The sequence below is a fragment of the Chelonoidis abingdonii genome, chromosome 5 (assembly GCF_003597395.2).
Source record: "Chelonoidis abingdonii isolate Lonesome George chromosome 5, CheloAbing_2.0, whole genome shotgun sequence".
Lineage (NCBI taxonomy): Eukaryota > Metazoa > Chordata > Testudines > Testudinidae > Chelonoidis > Chelonoidis abingdonii.
In genome coordinates this window covers 3,781,279-3,798,443 of record NC_133773.1, presented here as the reverse complement: position 1 = coordinate 3,798,443, position 17,165 = coordinate 3,781,279, and the positions used below count along the sequence as shown (strand labels likewise).

The following is a 17,165-nucleotide window of genomic DNA, read 5'->3' as shown; positions in this document are numbered from 1 at the left end:
GCAAGGGTGGCATCCCCCTGCCAATCAGTGCACACAAACCACACCTGTTCTTGGAGCTCACCACCCTTCTACAAAGCTAGATGAGTTCTGGAAAGAAAACAGAGCTGGCCCAGAGATCTGCCCCAAGATTACTCATTGGAGTCCCTCTTTGCAGCATGTCCTCACCCCCACCTCCCCAAGCCACATTCATCCACATACCCCACATCCTCCATCCACATCCATCCATGCCCCTAGCCATGTTCATCCATCTACAGACACACACACACCATCCCCAGTCACATCCATCCACACACCCAGCTCCTTCCTCTCCCCCCACCCCATCCATCCACAGTCACACAGAGCACTAACCCCTCCCCCGGCCCTCACCCCACCCCCACCCCCATCCACACACCCAGCCCCCCCCTCCCCCGGCCCGCCCATCCATCCACACACACACACACACACCCATCACCTGGCTTCCGCCCCACCCCATCCTCCACACACACCCCTCCCCCGACCTTACCCCTACTCCTAGCCCATCCATCCACAGAAGCCCTACCCCTACCACCCGGCCCTCCCCCACCGCTATCCATCCACACAGCCCAGCTCCCTCCCTGCATCCCATCCACCACACACATCCCTCCACCCCACCCCACCATATCCACCACACACCACCAGCTCCTTCCCCTCCCCCACCCATCCATCCACACAAGAGCCCTACCCCTCCCCCGCCTCACCCCACCACCCACCCATCCACACACCCAGCTCCCTCCCCCGGCCAGCCCCATCATCCCACACACCAACACACACACCCATCACCTGGTCTCCGCGCCACCCCGCGCCTCCACACACACCCTCCCCCACTTACCCCCACTCTAGCCCCACCATCCACACAGAGCCCACCCGGCCCTCCCCCCACCACATCCATCCACACACCCAGCTCCCTCCTGCCGCACCCACCCTCCATCCACACACACTCCTCCCACCCCACCCCCACCATATCCATACACACAGCCACCCCTCCCTGCCCCACCCCATCCATCCAACACATCCTCCACCCCACCCCCACCACTATCCCATCCATCACACCCAGCTCACTCCCCTGCCCCACCCAATCCATCCAAACACAATCCCTCCACCCACCCCCACCACAATCCATCCACACACCCAGCTCCCTCCCTGCCCACCCCCATCCATCCACACACATCTCCACCCACCCCACCACTATCCATCCACACACCAGTCCTCCCCTGGCCCCATCCACCAACACATCCTCCACCACCCCACCGCTATCCGTCCACCACCAGCTCCCCTGCCACACACGCCCCACCCACACGCAGCCCCGCCCCCCGCACTCACCGCAGGTGCCCCCCAGGCGCTGATGCCCACGACAGCCACGCGGGCTCCGAGCTCGGCCGCGCGCCGGCGCACTCGCCAGCCGCCCGAGCCGCTCCAGCACCAAGGTAGTCCGAAGGCGCAGCCATGGCCGAGGCGGCAGGGAGCGGAGCGCGGGCATGAGCGCGCGGCGGCAGCGGGGCGGGGCTGCTGAGTCACGTGACAGGGCGGAGCTCAAGAGGGGGCGTGGCTGGAGAGCTCCCTGTTCGGGAGGGAAGGGGCGGGCGTGCTCGGGGGCGGGGGGCTGCTGATCACGTGACAGGGCGGGAGAGGGGGCCTGGGGGCGGAGCTCGTAGGGGGCGTGCTTAGGAGAGCACCCTGGGCGGGGCACAAGGGAGGCGGGGCGTGCTCGGGGGCGGGGCTCTGGCAGAAGGGGAGGGAGAGGGGCTCAGGGCCCAGTAGGGAACACTGGTGGGAGCAGGCTGGGCTAGGGTGACCAGACAGCAAGTGTGAAAAATCAAGATGGGGGTGGGGGGTAATAGGAGCCCACATTAAAAAAGCCCCAAATATCAGGATTATCCCTATAAAATGGGGACATCTGGGCAGAGGGGAGGCGGGTTTTCCATTGATGGTACTGGAGGGCGGGGGTGTTACAACCCCACAGGCTCAGGCCCTGCTTTTAAACAGTGTTCCAGAGCAACCCTCTCCCTTTTAAGGGTAAGTCACGTAGCCTCAGGGCCGCCTCCCTGCACCCCTGCTTCACACCGAGCCCGGCTGGGTGATGCCAGGTGAGCTCAGCGCCTGGCACAGACCTGTCCCCACACCAGGGACTCGTACAGCCCGGCACAGATGTGCAGTGACACCCAGGCAGCAGTTTCAGCAGGGAAGAGGATTTATTAGTCAGCTGGAACACAGCAGGGGCAGGCCTTAGGTTTGCGCAGAAAAATCAAGGTTAAAGCATAGTGCACAGTGGTCAAGCCAGAGCAGCTCATGAGCCAGGCTGTATTGAACTCCACTTGCAGGCTCTGGCTCTTTGACTTTTTTAAGCAGTGCCAGCTTCTTACAGAAACCCTCATGCACCACACCTTGAGCTAGGGGGTCTCGGCTCAGCTTCCCAGCTGAGAGGCAGGGAATTCCTCCTCTCTCTGGGTCATTGGTTGGTAGGTGTCATTGTCAATGTTCTCATGACGGAGGTTCTCCCTTGCATTCTCACATTTTCCATTCATGGGGGTCAGCCTCTGCTAGTCTTTTTCAATCACCCATTCAGTCCCCTCAGACAGCTAGACATTCACATACCTATGTCACTTACTCTGCCCTGAGAGCAAACTGTGTTTCCTCCACTGGGTAGCAACGTAAAGTATAGGGGGGAAACTGAGGCACACAGAGGCATCATAAAGATATAACAAATTCTCACTTTGTGACAGGGCCTTTTGTCTTTGATCTCCACAGGGGGCAGGGAGGGGGATTCTCCGCTGATCTCAATAGGGGGATGTGACAAAGTGGGGTTTTCTGGATATTTTAATTAAGCATGTGTACCTCAGTTTCCCTGTCTGCACTGAGGGTAGCTCAGGATATGAGGTGTGGGTGTCACCTTCCTGTCTGGGGTGCAATGAATGGGATGTTATGGAAATGGCTGGAACCTGTTAAAAGTGACCTCATATGAATGATACAATAGGAAGCCCCAGTGAGTAACCAGTGACCAAGAGGAAGGTTTTCCCTTAACCTCTCAGTAGGGAAGCTGAGCAGAGAGCAGCTTGAGCACAAAAGGGCTGAGATGTGACAGGCAGAAGATAAAGAGTGAAGGCTTGTCAACACTTGAAACGCAACAGTGGCACAGCTGTAGCACTTCAGTGTAGACACTATTTACAGCAACGGGAGGGGTTCTCCCATCAGTACAAGCAATCCACCTCCCTGAGAGGCAGTAGCTAAGTTGAAGAAATAATTCTACAATAGGGGTTACATCAACTTAACTACATAATTTCGGGTGTGGATTTTTCATACCCCTGAGCCACATAGCTGGGTCAACCTAAATATTAAGCATAGACTAGGCCTGGGCTTCTGGACGAGGTTGGCTCCCTCACCTGGGACTGACAAAGGGGGTCAGAGAAAGACAGATTAAAAATGGAGTTCACTATCACTTGGGTGGTAGATTGCTCTGGCTTGAGTAGATGGACTTTGTCTTAACCCCTTTTTTTCTCTGTGCTAACCTAGGGACTTCTGATGTTGTGTACCAGTTGACTTATAAACCCTATTTTTTTCAAAACACTGCCTGGTGACACTGCAAATACACGCAGAGGTGCAGTAGTCCCTGAAGAATGTAAAAGTCTCTAACTAGAAGATCGAACTCAGTAAGCAGAGCTCATATTGTAGTAGTAGGATTTTTGTTTGTATTTTGGATAATTTAATGGATATAATAACACAGCATGTCTTAAATGTATTGATGTATGATTTGACCATATCCTGCCAGCCACCCTTTTTGAATAGCAGAAAGGAATGGCCAAAGGCAGGGGTGGCCAACTTGAACCTGAGAAGGAGCCAGAATTTACCAATGTGGATTGCAAAGAGCCACAGTATTACTGTAATATGTCAGCAGCCCTCCCCATCGGCTCCCTGCCCCCGCTCCTAGTGCCTCCCACCCACCAGCATCCCCACCAATCAGCACCTCCCCCTCCCTCCCTGCACCTCCTGATCAGCTGTTTCGGGACATGCAGCAGGCTCTGGGGGGGAGGAGCGGGAAGGGGGGGAGTTGGGCAGAGCCAGGAGTTGAGCAGTGAGCACCCCCTAGCACATTGGAAAATTGGCACCTGTAACTCCAGCCCCGGAGTCGGTGCCTGTACAAGGAGCCGCATATTAACTTCTGAAGGGCCACAGGTTGGCCACCCCTAGCCTAAGGGTCCGTTGGAAAAAATGCTTCAGAGAGACTGCCTGTGTCTGAACTGATGTTAAGGCAGGAACAGACCAGAACAGTCCTTATGGCTGATTATGGTCACCTTTTGTTTTCGGATAAGTTTTCCTTACAGTATTTGCTATAAGGCAGGGGTTCTAAAACTGGGGAGTCAGGACCCCTCAGGGGCTCACAAGGTTATTACATGGGGGAGTCACAAGCTGTCAGCCTCCACCTCAAACCTCACTTTATATCCAGCATGTATGGTATTAAATATATAAAAAAGTGGGTTTAATTTATAAGAGGGGGTCGCACTCAGAGGCTTGCTGTGTGAAAGGGGTCCCTAGAACAAAAGTTTGAGAACCACTGCAATAAGGTCTTGTTTCTAATTTGCATTGCAAATGAAGTTAGGTAAGGTTCTTTTGTAATCCCTTTAGTAACCATATAACCCTTTCTAAAATGTAATCCTTCCTGAAATTCTCTGTAAAATTGTTTGGTGTGAGTAAAGGATGTGTGCATGGTTAAGGATGAGTGTAAAAGCCATCACAAATGTCCAGATGATCAAGAAGAAGTGAGAGATCTGGAGAGACAGCAGGAAACAATCAGAAAACATCCATTGTAGCTGATGCTAAATGAGTTAGCAGCACTGACAACCTCACAGGTGAGGCAAATGCCACCACAGGCAAGACAACAAATAAGAGATAACAGTAGAAAACCCCAAGATTAACATCACTTAAGGACTAATGATTACAAAATGACATTGCAAAATCCATAGCCTAAAGTGGAAATTTACAAGTATAAAGCTGGCGTGTTTTGCCATAAAACTCTGGGTTCAATCCTGCAAAGCCTCGGCGCATCGTATCATGACTGACAGAGCCCAGCTACTCATTCGTGCTCAGTCTAACTGGACATTAGCTTGACTCGACTGACGACACACTGGTAACTCGTGTGTGTGTGAGAGAGAGAGAGAGAGAGAGTGTGAATGCATATGCTAACTGTTGTATTTTCAATAAACACAGCGTATTGCCTTTTCCCCTGAAAAGGATCCCCTCTACTTCTTATAAGCATAGCAATATCTGTGAAGCAGGAGAGCTGGAGCTGGTGAGACTGCATGGCTAACCTCGAAGGAAGAGTGAGACCCCTTACAGCCTTGAAGAAAGTACAACAGAGCCAAACACAGCATCAGAAATGAGCACATTTCTCATTTCTGGCTGTGGAAAACAGGTCTATCCGAAGAGTACCCTATTACCAAAATATACTGTGAATGGAATCTATTTTTCATTTTTGGTTGTAAGAGAAGTGCCTATTGAGTGTACTCATGGTCAGGTTCTGAGCACCCAGAAGATAAGCTGCTGTGATGACTGACTACATATGCACCAATTCCAAACTTTGACAACTTTGGCAAAAGTGGGGAGCTCTTGGCCCTTGTCAGTTGATACAGAACATTCATGACATGTTGTCCATCATGAATTATGTGTTTGCCCCTAATCAGTGGTAGAAACTGGTGACAAGCATATATGACTGCCCTGAGTTCCAGGATGTTGAACAGAGTGGCATCGTGAGGTGTCTAGCTGCACTGGGCCATGTGCATATCCAGATGTGCTCCCCAAACTAACAGGAAAGCATCCATCATTATAACAACTGTCAGGGAACAGCACATGAAAAGGAATCTTGGGCAGCTCTGTGGATATTTCCACCAATTGAGAGATTCCTTCATGAAGGAGGGTATGGAAAGTAATTTGGTTAGTTTGTGTCTGCTCAGTGCACAAACAGTCCTGAGCCTCCCTTGAAAGCAATGCATTCTCAGTCTTGCATGGTCTATAAACAAAAGTGCCAGCTAGCACATGTCCCAACAGCTGAAGACAATTTTTGACAAGGGAACATGGGCTGATCTGGATTATGTTTATGATGTTAGGTAAGGCTACCAATCTGTCCACAGGGAAGTAGACTCTTGCTGCTGTTGAATAAAGATAAGTTACTATGAAGTCTACCTTTGTACAGGAGGCAGGGTGGATTTTTGAATGTTCAGTCGTAGGCCAAGTTCGAGGTTGAAGTCTATGGTCTTGCAAGTGACCAGTAAAGTTTCATCGTGGGAGCAACTTTTCAGAAAACCAGTTGTCTAGGTAAGGAAACACCAGAGTTCCTGTTCTGTGGAGGGGTGTTGTTGCTGCTTGACATAACCTTTGAAAAGACCCTTGGAGCAGATGACAGGCTGAACTAGAGTACCCTGTACTGAAAGTGGGGCTAACGAACTGTAAAACACAGGAACCTTTTGTGATATGAGTGGATTGGATTGGATTGGTAATATGCATTTTGAAGGTTAAGTACTGAGAATCAAGCCCCTTGGTCCGGTGATGGAATTATTGCTGCAGGCATCAGCACTTTGAATTTTTGTGTCTTCGCAAAAGTGTTGAGTAACCTTAGTCTAGGATGGGTCTCCAACTGCTGTTCTTTTTTGGAACAAAGTAGTACCTGGAATAAAAACCCTTCCCTTCGTGCTGAATGAGAATAGATTCTATAGCACCCAAGAGGATGAGAGAGTATGTCTGATCTTAGAAGGTGCTTGTAAGAGGGGTCCTGAAACGGGATCGACAAGGGGGACTGGCAGGCCGAAGAGAAGAAAAGTGAACGTAATACCCTGGGGATATGATCTCCAAAACCCAATTGTCCGTAGTGATAGACTCCCAAGCCCACCAGAAGTGGTAAAGGTAGTTGCCAAAGGGAGGAAGGTGGGTGAATCATTGCAGTAGATATGAATGGGGAGGGTAGCTCAGGATCTCAACCACGGCATCAAAATTGGTGCTTCATGGTGGAAGGTTTCAAATCTTTGGTCTTGCAAGTGGATAGTTTTCTCCTCTGGAACCGGTCTCTTGCATTGATCATATGATCTCTGGGAGCTCTAGAATTGGGCGTGGTGGGATTTCTGCACTGGCTGGGACTTACCCCTACCCACAGGAGAAAGTGTAGTATAAATCCCCAGGGAACACCAAGTGGCCCTGGAGGCCTTCAATATGTGCAGAGATTTGTCCATTCTGTCAGTAAACAATTTAGTGTTATCAAAAGACAGGTCCTTGACTGCATTCTGGACGTCCTTTGGAACTTCTGAGAGTTGGAGCCAGGAGGCCCTTCTCCTAACTACCGCTGTAGAAATCAAACAAGTGCCAGTATCAGCAGTGCCAAGTGAGGCCTGTGGAGATGTTCTGGCAAGAAGCTGGTCTTTGGCAATAATTGCCTGGAATTGTTCTCTGTGTTCTGTTGGTAAATGCTCAATAAAGGAGTTAAGCTTAGTATAATTTGTCTGGGTGTATTTCACCATCAATGTCTGGCAGTTGGCAATTTTGAACTGTGAAATAGATGACAAATATGATTTTCTACCAAACAAGTCAAGGAGCTTATGATCTATCACAGGGCACAGATTTAGGTTGGTTCTGCTTTTCACATTGGTTAACCACCTTGACCACCAGAGAGTTAGGAAAGGGATGAGAAAATAAAGACTGAGTCCTTAGAAGGGACATAATATTTCCTAACTGCTCTCTTGCACATGGGCAGAGTTGTGACCGGGATGTGCCAGATAACTTTTGGAGGGTCCAGAAGGGCCTCTTTAAAAGGCAGGGCAATGAAGGCAGATGAAACTGTAGGAAGGATGTCAAGCAGGTTATGATGTGGCTCTTAGACCTTTTCAGGAAGGATCTGCAAAGAATCTGCAATTCTCTTGTTAAGGTTCTAGAATTACTTGAAATTCTCAGCCAGGGATGGTGGAGGTAACATACTAGCTTCATCCCGGAATGAAGAAAAGATGGTGGCTGGTAAGAAAGACCTCTTCATCAGCCCTACCTTCCTGTTCCTCAAAGGTTTCTTCGTAAGATACTGGTTTCCTGGGGTGGGTGATGAAGGTTGTCTAATGGCAAATGGGGTGGTACATATGGCATGGGTGGAGACCTCCATGGATGCCTCCCATCAGCAAGATGATGGCTGTGGACATCTTTCATGAGTGAGATCTATTTCCTCAGAGACCTCTGGAAAACTGCCACTATCCATCAATGGACGTTTCTGCACCATTGTTAATCTGTTCCTCTCTCTCACCTCTCTTCCCCATTACTGCACAGCCAAAGTTTCCTCAGCAGCAGAGCTTGGGCTGAAGGCAGAGTTGCAGATGGGGGAGGAGTTGAGGTTAGAGGTGGAGCTGGTCTGGGGGCAGAGAGGGAATGAAGACACAGCTGAGCTGGGGGCAGAGTGGAGCTGGAGCAGAGTTGAGGAGGAGTGGAACTAGAGGCAGATTGGGCCTGGAAGCGGAGCAGGACTGCAGGCTGAACAGGTTTGGGCAGAGCAAGGTTGGAAGTATGACACTCTCTCCCCTCCCCATCCCACGTGAGGATGGCCTGGGCCTGGAGGTAAAGCAAGACTGGTGGCTGAAGAGGGCTGAGGGAGAAGTGAGACTTGGGGTGGAGTGGGACTGGGAGCATGGTTCTCTCCCCGCCCCCATGGTGACTGATCAGGGTCCCACCACATGCACCCTGAATGGTGAGGCTTGGGGAGTCCCCTGACCTCTGTCAGAGGCGAGGTGCAATGAGCTCTCCATCTTATTTAACTAAGTTTGATCTTCCTGTTTTTTCTGGCTCTAGATTTTAAATACCAGACATAAGTTGCATTTTTGGGATATACAAGATTCCCCAAGGCAATGGATACACTGGTAGTGTCAGTCACTCACCAGGATTGCCTCTCACCACAATAGGTAATGTTTGAAACCAGGAGACCAAGGCATCCCCTCTCAGTAATGTAAAGCTCCAACTAAGAGAGAAAACAAGCCAATGGCTAAGTTTTTTCTTAAAGCTACTGTTACTAGGACTACTACTAAACTACACTAATAACTATAATTAACTACTCTAAGGACTTGTTTATATTACCCACAGGATCGACGGGCAGTGATTGATCCAGCGGGGGGGGGGCTGCGTGTCAATTTATCACGTCTACTCTAGATGTGATAAATCGACCACCGAGCGCTCTCCTATTGATTCTGGAGCAAGAGGCGCAGGTGGAGTTGACTGGGGAGCATCAGCTGTCGACTCACCACAGTGAAGAGACCACAGTGAGTAGATCTAAATCGACTTCAGCTGGCTGAAGTTGTGTAACGTAGATTGATTCCCCGCCCCCCAGTGTAGACCAGAGGTAAGGCTGTGGGGACACAGTTGAGGTAAAACTCAACACCAAATCACTGCTAAGCTCCGTCTCAGGCCAAGGTGGTAGAGAAGGAACTGAGGGTAGTTCATCCACGCAGCGCTCTAGCACAACACTGTGGAGCACAAGACTGGGTAACACGCATGCGGGCCACACACTGCTTTTGTGAAATCTCCAATCAAAGGTGCAAGAGGAGCACCCAGTAGTGACACTACTCTAAGAAGGTTAGGTCACAGCCCACCCTTTTGCTGAACTCTCTCACTTTAGGACTACTTCTTTACACAAATCTGATTTGAGCTGTTCTCATTTGCCAGATCCAGGAAACTTTTCCCCTAAAAGCCGGAAAATGTCTTCGATGTCTCCCACTACATAAAATGAAGGTATAGTCAGTGAGATAGAGCCAATACATGAAAGGTGGCATTATTCAAGACTTTCCTGCCAAGTGTGCTGCTTTTAGCTCAATACAACTAAAAGGACAGACCTCAGAGGCAAAAAGAATGCTTCTAGCAGGATGAAAGTCAGTGAGAGCAGTCTTTGGAACCCACAGGGCAGTGGTTCTCAACCTTACCAGACTATTAAACCCCTTCCTGGGGTCTCATTTGTCTTAGGTATCCCAAGTTTCACCTCACTTAAAAACCACTTGCTTACAAAAATCAAACTTAAATGCAGAAGTGTCTCAGCACGCTATTTCTGAAAAATTGCTGACTTATTTTTACTAGAATTATAAAATAAATCAATTGGAATATAAATAAATATTGTGCTTACATTTCAGTATGATATTTATGATATAATGGTATATAGAGCAGTATAAACAAGTAATTGTATGAAATTTTAGTTTGCACTGACTTGGCTAGTGCTTTTTATGCAGCCTGCTGTAAAATTAGGCAAATTGGCAAGACCTCTGCACATACATGTAGACCTAGTTGAGAACCACTGCCAGAGGGGAGCTGATAAATCTCTGTTGTTGAAGGTACCAGGTCAGACCCATGCAAGAAGTCACATTGCCAAGATTGCATGTTAGCTGCCAATTCTTACTTGTAGTGTGGCCAAGGAATAAACTTTACACACCAGTAAGTCCAGGTAATAGGTATTTTTATCCTCAAGTGTGAATCCAGGGGCTCCAGCCTGATGCTTCTCCCCCAAATTGGAAAGTGCCATTATCCATGATCCCATGCTCAAGCCCCAATTATCTGCACCTCAAAACTGGAGTTACTGAGACTACCCTCAAATGCTCAGCATGGGATCCAAGGAGGTGATCAAAGGCAAAGGATGGGAGCTGTTAGGTGTGTCCGGCACCAAGAAAGGACTCAACATCACAGCAACAGCACCAATGACACTGGCTAATCCCAGACTCTGTCTGATGCTCATTCCATGGTGAAGCCACCCCAGAAAGTCTTTTTCTTGGCTTGGTACAGGGAGCTAGTTGTAGCACATTGTTCAGTGTGACCCCCGGGATAGGTTATAGGCAAAGTAAATGCTGATCTATAGTAAATTGAAGCCCAGTCTGAGAAGCTAGGTCCATGAGAAACCTCAGTACAGACCTCCACTTCCATCCACTGGGGAGCAGCTCTTTGCAGAGCTTGATCCTAAGCACCTGCCTCTGCTGACCCATGTGAATCTGGGGATTTTAGTGCCACTGAAGTGTAGTAGAACCCTCAGAGCTGGAATCTTGGCACATGGTCCCTCAGAAGCAAAATGGGCATGATCCTTGGCACTTCACTCGTCAACCACAATACTGCTAAAGTCAGACAAAACTACTTTGACAGTGATCTCTGCTGTTGGTGGTGCTTGACCCCCAGAACCAAATTTGGATTGATTCAGTTGAATCAGGGACCTTGGTGTTTCTCATGACAGTGGCAGAACCACTTTAGCAGGTGGTTCTCCAGAGGTAACTGCAGGACTCAACTCAGCACTGAACTCCACTGATACGGACAGGAACAGTAACCATGACACCGTTTATGCTAGAAGAAAAGCAGAAAGTGGATGGTGGAAAGTCTTCAGGACTGATTAGGTCAACCCAGACATATCTGGAGACCTCTGAGCCATTTATGTTGCACACATCAGTGTTTCCAAAATGATGATACCTGACTTCTTTGTATTATCATTGAGCCTAGGAGCTCTAGTCATGGATTGTACAGTACCTAGCCTATGCCCCAAAGCTCACATGGTTGATCAAGTGGATCTGGGAACACTGATGAACTTCTATTGGGCACAGAAGTAGTTCAACCGTTGGCAGTATTGGATCCTCAGTTGACTGCACGGATCTGGGGATCTCAGTGCCTCTTATGGTGGGCACAAAACCACTTTGGTAAGCAGTTCTCCAGATTCAACGGTGACAAGTATTCAGCACCAAACTATAATGACCCAAAATCACAGTAACAAATAGATCACCAGAGTCTGTTTGCTGGATCAATGGCACTAGATTTGCTTTACCATCTAATGACCTTGGGGGCAACTACATGAGGCACTTGTGGTAAAAATGGAGAACTTCCAGACTATCAGCTTTAGTCGGTCAGACATGAAATGCCTCCTCAATCTGGCGATATGAGATGGCTCATGCTTTCGTGGGTCCAGACAATGCCCGGGCCATATGGGCCTCTTAAGAAAAGCTGACTAACCTGACTACAAATACAAATAGCCCTTAAAGGGCAGAAGAAATAAACCAGTGAAGAAGCATTGAGCAGGATCTGAGCTCACTGTGCCTTAGAAGAAACTGAAGGTCAGGTGGGGTCACTCCCCCATTTTATGTCCTCTGAACCTTCAGTGAAGGAGGGATGAGTGGCTCCAAGAGAATTGCTCACTAGATGGTTCTAGAAGCTCATGGTTTAAGCACCTTGATTCCACAAATGCAGATGACACTTGGAAAACTACTGTTACTTTATGATCTGCAAGCACAAGAACATCCTTTGACTGATTCATCTTTTAAACTGTCATACACCAGTATCTATGATACCACTTCATACTACATGGTTGCCAAGAATGCTCAACTTCTAATCAGGGCTGGCTCTAACTTTTTTGCCGCCCCAAGCAAAAAAAACCACAAAAACAAAAACACGCTGCCCCACCAAACCAAAAATAACCGCCACCCCCCCAAATAAAACAAAACAAAATTTGCCGCCCCTTATAAGGTGCCGCCCCAAGCACCTGCTTGGTTGGTTGGTGCCTGGAGCCAGTCCTGCTTCTAATGACTCCACCGGGAGAGAAGGGAGCTGCTCAACATCCTGAAGGAGGTGGCCCTCTATTGATTAACATGCTTGTACTGTGTTGACAATCATCCCATTAGGAGTGTTCTATTGTATATTATGGCCAAAAAGTACACACTTTAACCTCTTCACCAAGTAGGCTCTATGTTTTTAGACATAAACAGAAACCTAGAAATAGATAAATACTTTACAACCCAAACACCTTTTGTGTTGAGTTTGAGTAGCTGTATCACATTCTGAAACCAGTTACAGATAATCATTTCACAAATGCAGATCACAACCGTTTTAGACTACCTATCTGTTTTGGTTTACAATTGCAAGTTTATTTGTTCAAATACACCAGATAAGATGCAAGCACTTCCATGACAAATATACAGAAAAAAAGATAGGATCAACACAGAATGGTATGTTAACTAAAAAAGGGAAAGCTCTTTAAATGTTATGACAACATACTCCCAACAGGAACTATTTCCATTCTCCAGTTAAGTTAATCATACATGTCAATAAAACAAAGGGTGGTAGGTTGAGCGAGAAGTTAGTTGTGTATTGTCCTTAAAAATAAACTCCAAACTCTAATTAATGCCAATTAAACACTACAACTAAATTTACAAATAAGCATAAAAGGAGTTGAAAGTGTTAGAATTACCTTTTCTCTTTGAACAGTCCAGAAGAAAACAATTACTACAAATACAGCAGGCAAACTGACTGTTGGACTGATTGTTATAAGATATATAGTGTTGTACTGAATTCAGTCTCAAATTGTGCTAAACGCTCATCCTCAGTATGGCACATTTTGGTCCATGATGGGGGTTTTAAGCCGAGATAGATCCCAATTCCTTAGAGAAATGTGTAAATTATTGTTGATTTTTAAAAATGCCAAGTGTACTTCCTCCTACAAAGGACGGTGTGAGGAGATGTTTATAGAAAGTAGTCTGGAGTACGACGGGTAACATGAGGCTCTCCACGACGAGGTGCAGGGTCAAACTGAAGGCTGCAGTAAAAAGAACAAAATTATTTTTTTGCTGCTACCATTAACTTTTAGTGAATTTTTAAATACAAATACAAAACATTTTCCCCACTGCTAGGCTATAACTTATCCCAACATCTCCACCTAATGCACCATGTGCGCAAGTCTAGAAGAAAATCCAAATTTTATCATTTTATCGGAGGCAAACACTTATCAACTGGCATAAAGATCATCATAGGCTACAGTTTGTTGAAGCCCATCTCTAAAGGCCCTCTGAGCAGAATTCTTCATCTATTTTCTTATCATAAGCAACCCATTTCTCATTACACAACCTAATGTCGGCAAAACAATGCACCCGCTTTACCTCCTGGATGTAGTAAGGTTCAAAAATACTGGGATTAGCTAAATACACTTCGGAGTAATATTTCACTGCTCTGCAGCTAAGCATCAAAATAAAGAGCTGCACCATTAAGACGTAATTAGCAATTCATGTGTTGTGTAACAACTGCACAAATACGTAGGTTAATATTAAATAATGTATCAAGTTCAGTGTAACATTTTAAAATACTTTTATCCATCATGACTCTCCTGCTCTCCTATCCCCCTCAGAAGAGGGGTCCAAAAAAGAATGGGTAGTGGCGGTGAATATAGACGCCTACCTCACTGCCTTTGAGAAGGCTTCAAATTTGACCCAGGTTGATCCTGTGGACCGGCTCCATTGTCTCATGCCCTTACTTGGTCCCAAAGTGATAGGGACTTATAGCCAGATGGATGAGTTGATACTGGAGACTATGAATAGTTCAAAAAGTCTCTACTGCTTAAGTTTGAATTGACAGCTGAGGCTCATAAGAAAATGGTTTGATGTGTGCAAATAAACAAGAGGTGACACACATGGAAGTTGCACTGAAGGGAGAATCTCTCCACAAATGGGGTAAAAGTACAGACATCACTATACTGGAAGGTTTATATGACCTGGTTGGGTTAGAGCAACTCTGAGGTATGTCCCTGTAACAGGGTGCTGGCTTAAGAGGCACTGAACCAGCCCGTTAGCTCAGAACCTGCTAGCATAGCTCCCATCAAGGGGAACTGGCTGGAGCTGGCAGGGTGTGGCTCATTAAAGGAGCCTGAGAGCAATCACCTGTGAGCCTGCTGAGAGGAAGCCTATTAAGCTAGCAGGAAGGAAGTAGGAAGAGAGGAACAGGAAAGTGAGGGTCTGTTGCTCTCAGCTGCTGTTAGAGCAAGCTGTTCCCTAAGGGGCTACCTGACTGGTATTGCATTGTATATAGCTGTATATACACGGTGGTGGGAAAATACTGGGAAATAACAGGGCACTGATGTGTGAAAGTAGTCTCCTGCAACTCTGCAGCACGAGCAAAGAAGGGCTCATCTACAGTCCCCAACAAGTTTAAAATGTGGTTAGTGGACAGGAAGCCGACAGAGCTCACAGTCGAGGCCTGTTTACAAATGCATCTGCTAACAGTAGGTATGAAAAGAGATTCAAGGAGTACTGGCTGAAACACAGAAACCAATGGAAGGCCCTAAAAAAGGATTCAGATAAATTCAAGTGTGTCGTGGTGGACAGGGAGAGGATCTGTCTTTGGTAGACCCCGGCCAAGGGATCTCAAAGAACTGAGGTTCAGCATTTTTAGGATGACAGGGCATAAGTGAGTGTACGGTCTAAGGCCTGAAGAACTGATGTTTGTCCAGGATCGAGGGGTTAACTCTCACTCTATCCAGCCAAAAAGACAGCCTGTACTTCAACCTAAGAGTGAACTGTTTTACTAAACTTTGGGAGCAAAGCAGTCACAAAACCAGGTCCTCTTGGGGACATGGTGCACTGTCAGCCCAGGCACTGGTGCACGTCCTGTTGTAGTCTCATGAGTTCAGACTCTGACCCAGCAGGAGGATGGCAAGGTGGTTGTTGAACAGGAAACATCTTTAGACACCTAAAGTTGCAAATAGGTGTCTCATAGGATTTTCAAGAGTCCCTAGGCCCCTAATGCTCATTAGTTTCTCCACACCATTTTTTCCTGTCCTTGGGGGTTATTTCTACATGTAGTCTAGCAGCCAGTTAAATTTCTCCGTGCCCACACCATTTTAGGCATTGTCTACTGGTCCCGAGCTTCTGAGCTACCTACTTTTTCGGCCTCGTTAAGACTCGTCTTTCTTCATTTGTATATTTGTTGTCTCACGTGATGCCACAGCTGAGGCTACTAAGGAAATTAGTGCCCACTTTCACTAACACTCATGAGACACACTTGCTGAAGGGTTACTACTGCTTGTTAATATCCTGGAGTGGGAATCAACCCTGTAATTCTCCAAGGAGAATGATCAGCTACTTACCATAGTGACTGAGGCAAATGTTTATATGGATCTGTACTCCTCCTCCACTTCTTTGGAGCCTCATTAAGGATTCCTGAATTAGTAGTAGGAACTGAGGATGCACTTGAAGGCACTCCCTCTTTTGTACCCTTCTGTCCCAGAGCATTTCAAGAGGAAAGGTGTGCCCAAGTTTTGGATCCATACAGTAATTATCTTGAAGATTAGTTACAATGGTCATTGTTTATACATCCACAAACTCTAATAAGGTCTCATTTTCCAGAATTTTCCAAGCCTTAGGTAATGACTGCTTCATTTCAAAACAAAAACATTCCACCAATTTTAGGTCACTCATTAGTCCTATTTTACAAGTTTTGAAGTCTTTTCCCAAATTAAAATGCCTCAGAAAAATAACCTACATAGAGGATTTTTACATACACAACTAGGCTTTAAAATTCCAAATCATGCAAGCCTCTCCTACCAGGTTTCCATAATGCCAACTAGGTTAAATTTATGCTTAAATGAGCAATTCCAAAGGCTCTTAACACTGATGCATAGACAACAGAATTTCTTCTCTTCATATCCCTTGCACCTTGCTTAATTTGGTTCTCCACATCATAATTTTGATCCACAGCTGTGCTCATTCGTTCCCCCTTTTCACCCTTCCCTTGTGTTAGTTTAATACCCCCCTGGCTAGTGTAGCCAGCCTGTTCCCTAGAAGACTGGTTCCCCTTCTACTGAGATGGAAGCCATCCAAACTAAACATACCATAAAGGTGGACCAATATTTCACAAAGCCAAATTCCTCTATCTTATGCTACGTCACCAGCAGTTCACGTCCACAATCCTTTGCTTTCTGTCCACCTTTGCTCGCAGAACAGGAACAGTCTTGATCACCTGGACCTTCTTCTGTAGCCTTCCAAGATCCCTGAAATTGTCTGTTATCTGGGAGATATTCCATGAGGCAGTGTTATCAGCACCAATGCCAATGGATCCTTGCCCACCAACTTCAGAAGCCTATCCCATCTTAGTCAGGTCTTGTCTTCCTGGACCCAAAACACGACATGCAATCTAGTTGTCCACCAGTCTCTTGCAGAAAGTTCATCATGGATTGTCAGTCTTACTTGGATGGTTGGAGAACTTTGTGGGCACACTTCATTGTCTTACAGGTTGATCTGGGCAGCCATTCACAAGTGTCCCATTTAGTTCACCATTGCATTCAGACAGCTGGATTGTTAGAAGTTTTCTGCAGTTTCCACACCAAGAACATAATCCTGATAAAATGGCTACTAACATTTCTCAAC

The 17,165-nt window shown here is 47.1% G+C and overlaps 2 protein-coding genes across 2 annotated transcripts in view; both read right to left on the bottom strand.

Annotated features, from left to right (window-relative positions):
* GSR (glutathione-disulfide reductase) overlaps positions 1-1,495 on the bottom strand; it is a 40,542-nt gene extending 39,047 nt beyond the window's left edge. The window contains 3 exon segments of the mRNA XM_075066053.1: positions 1,316-1,365; positions 1,368-1,432; positions 1,434-1,495. Of these exon segments, the coding sequence (XP_074922154.1) occupies positions 1,316-1,365; positions 1,368-1,432; positions 1,434-1,495 (177 nt within the window).
* Positions 1,496-12,877: 11,382 nt separating this feature from the next.
* PPP2CB (protein phosphatase 2 catalytic subunit beta) overlaps positions 12,878-17,165 on the bottom strand; it is a 30,047-nt gene continuing 25,759 nt past the window's right edge. Inside the window, exon 7 of the mRNA XM_032796576.2 lies at positions 12,878-13,567. Within this exon, the coding sequence (XP_032652467.1) occupies positions 13,495-13,567 (73 nt within the window). The 3' untranslated portion in view covers positions 12,878-13,494. The remainder of the gene's footprint in view (positions 13,568-17,165) is intronic.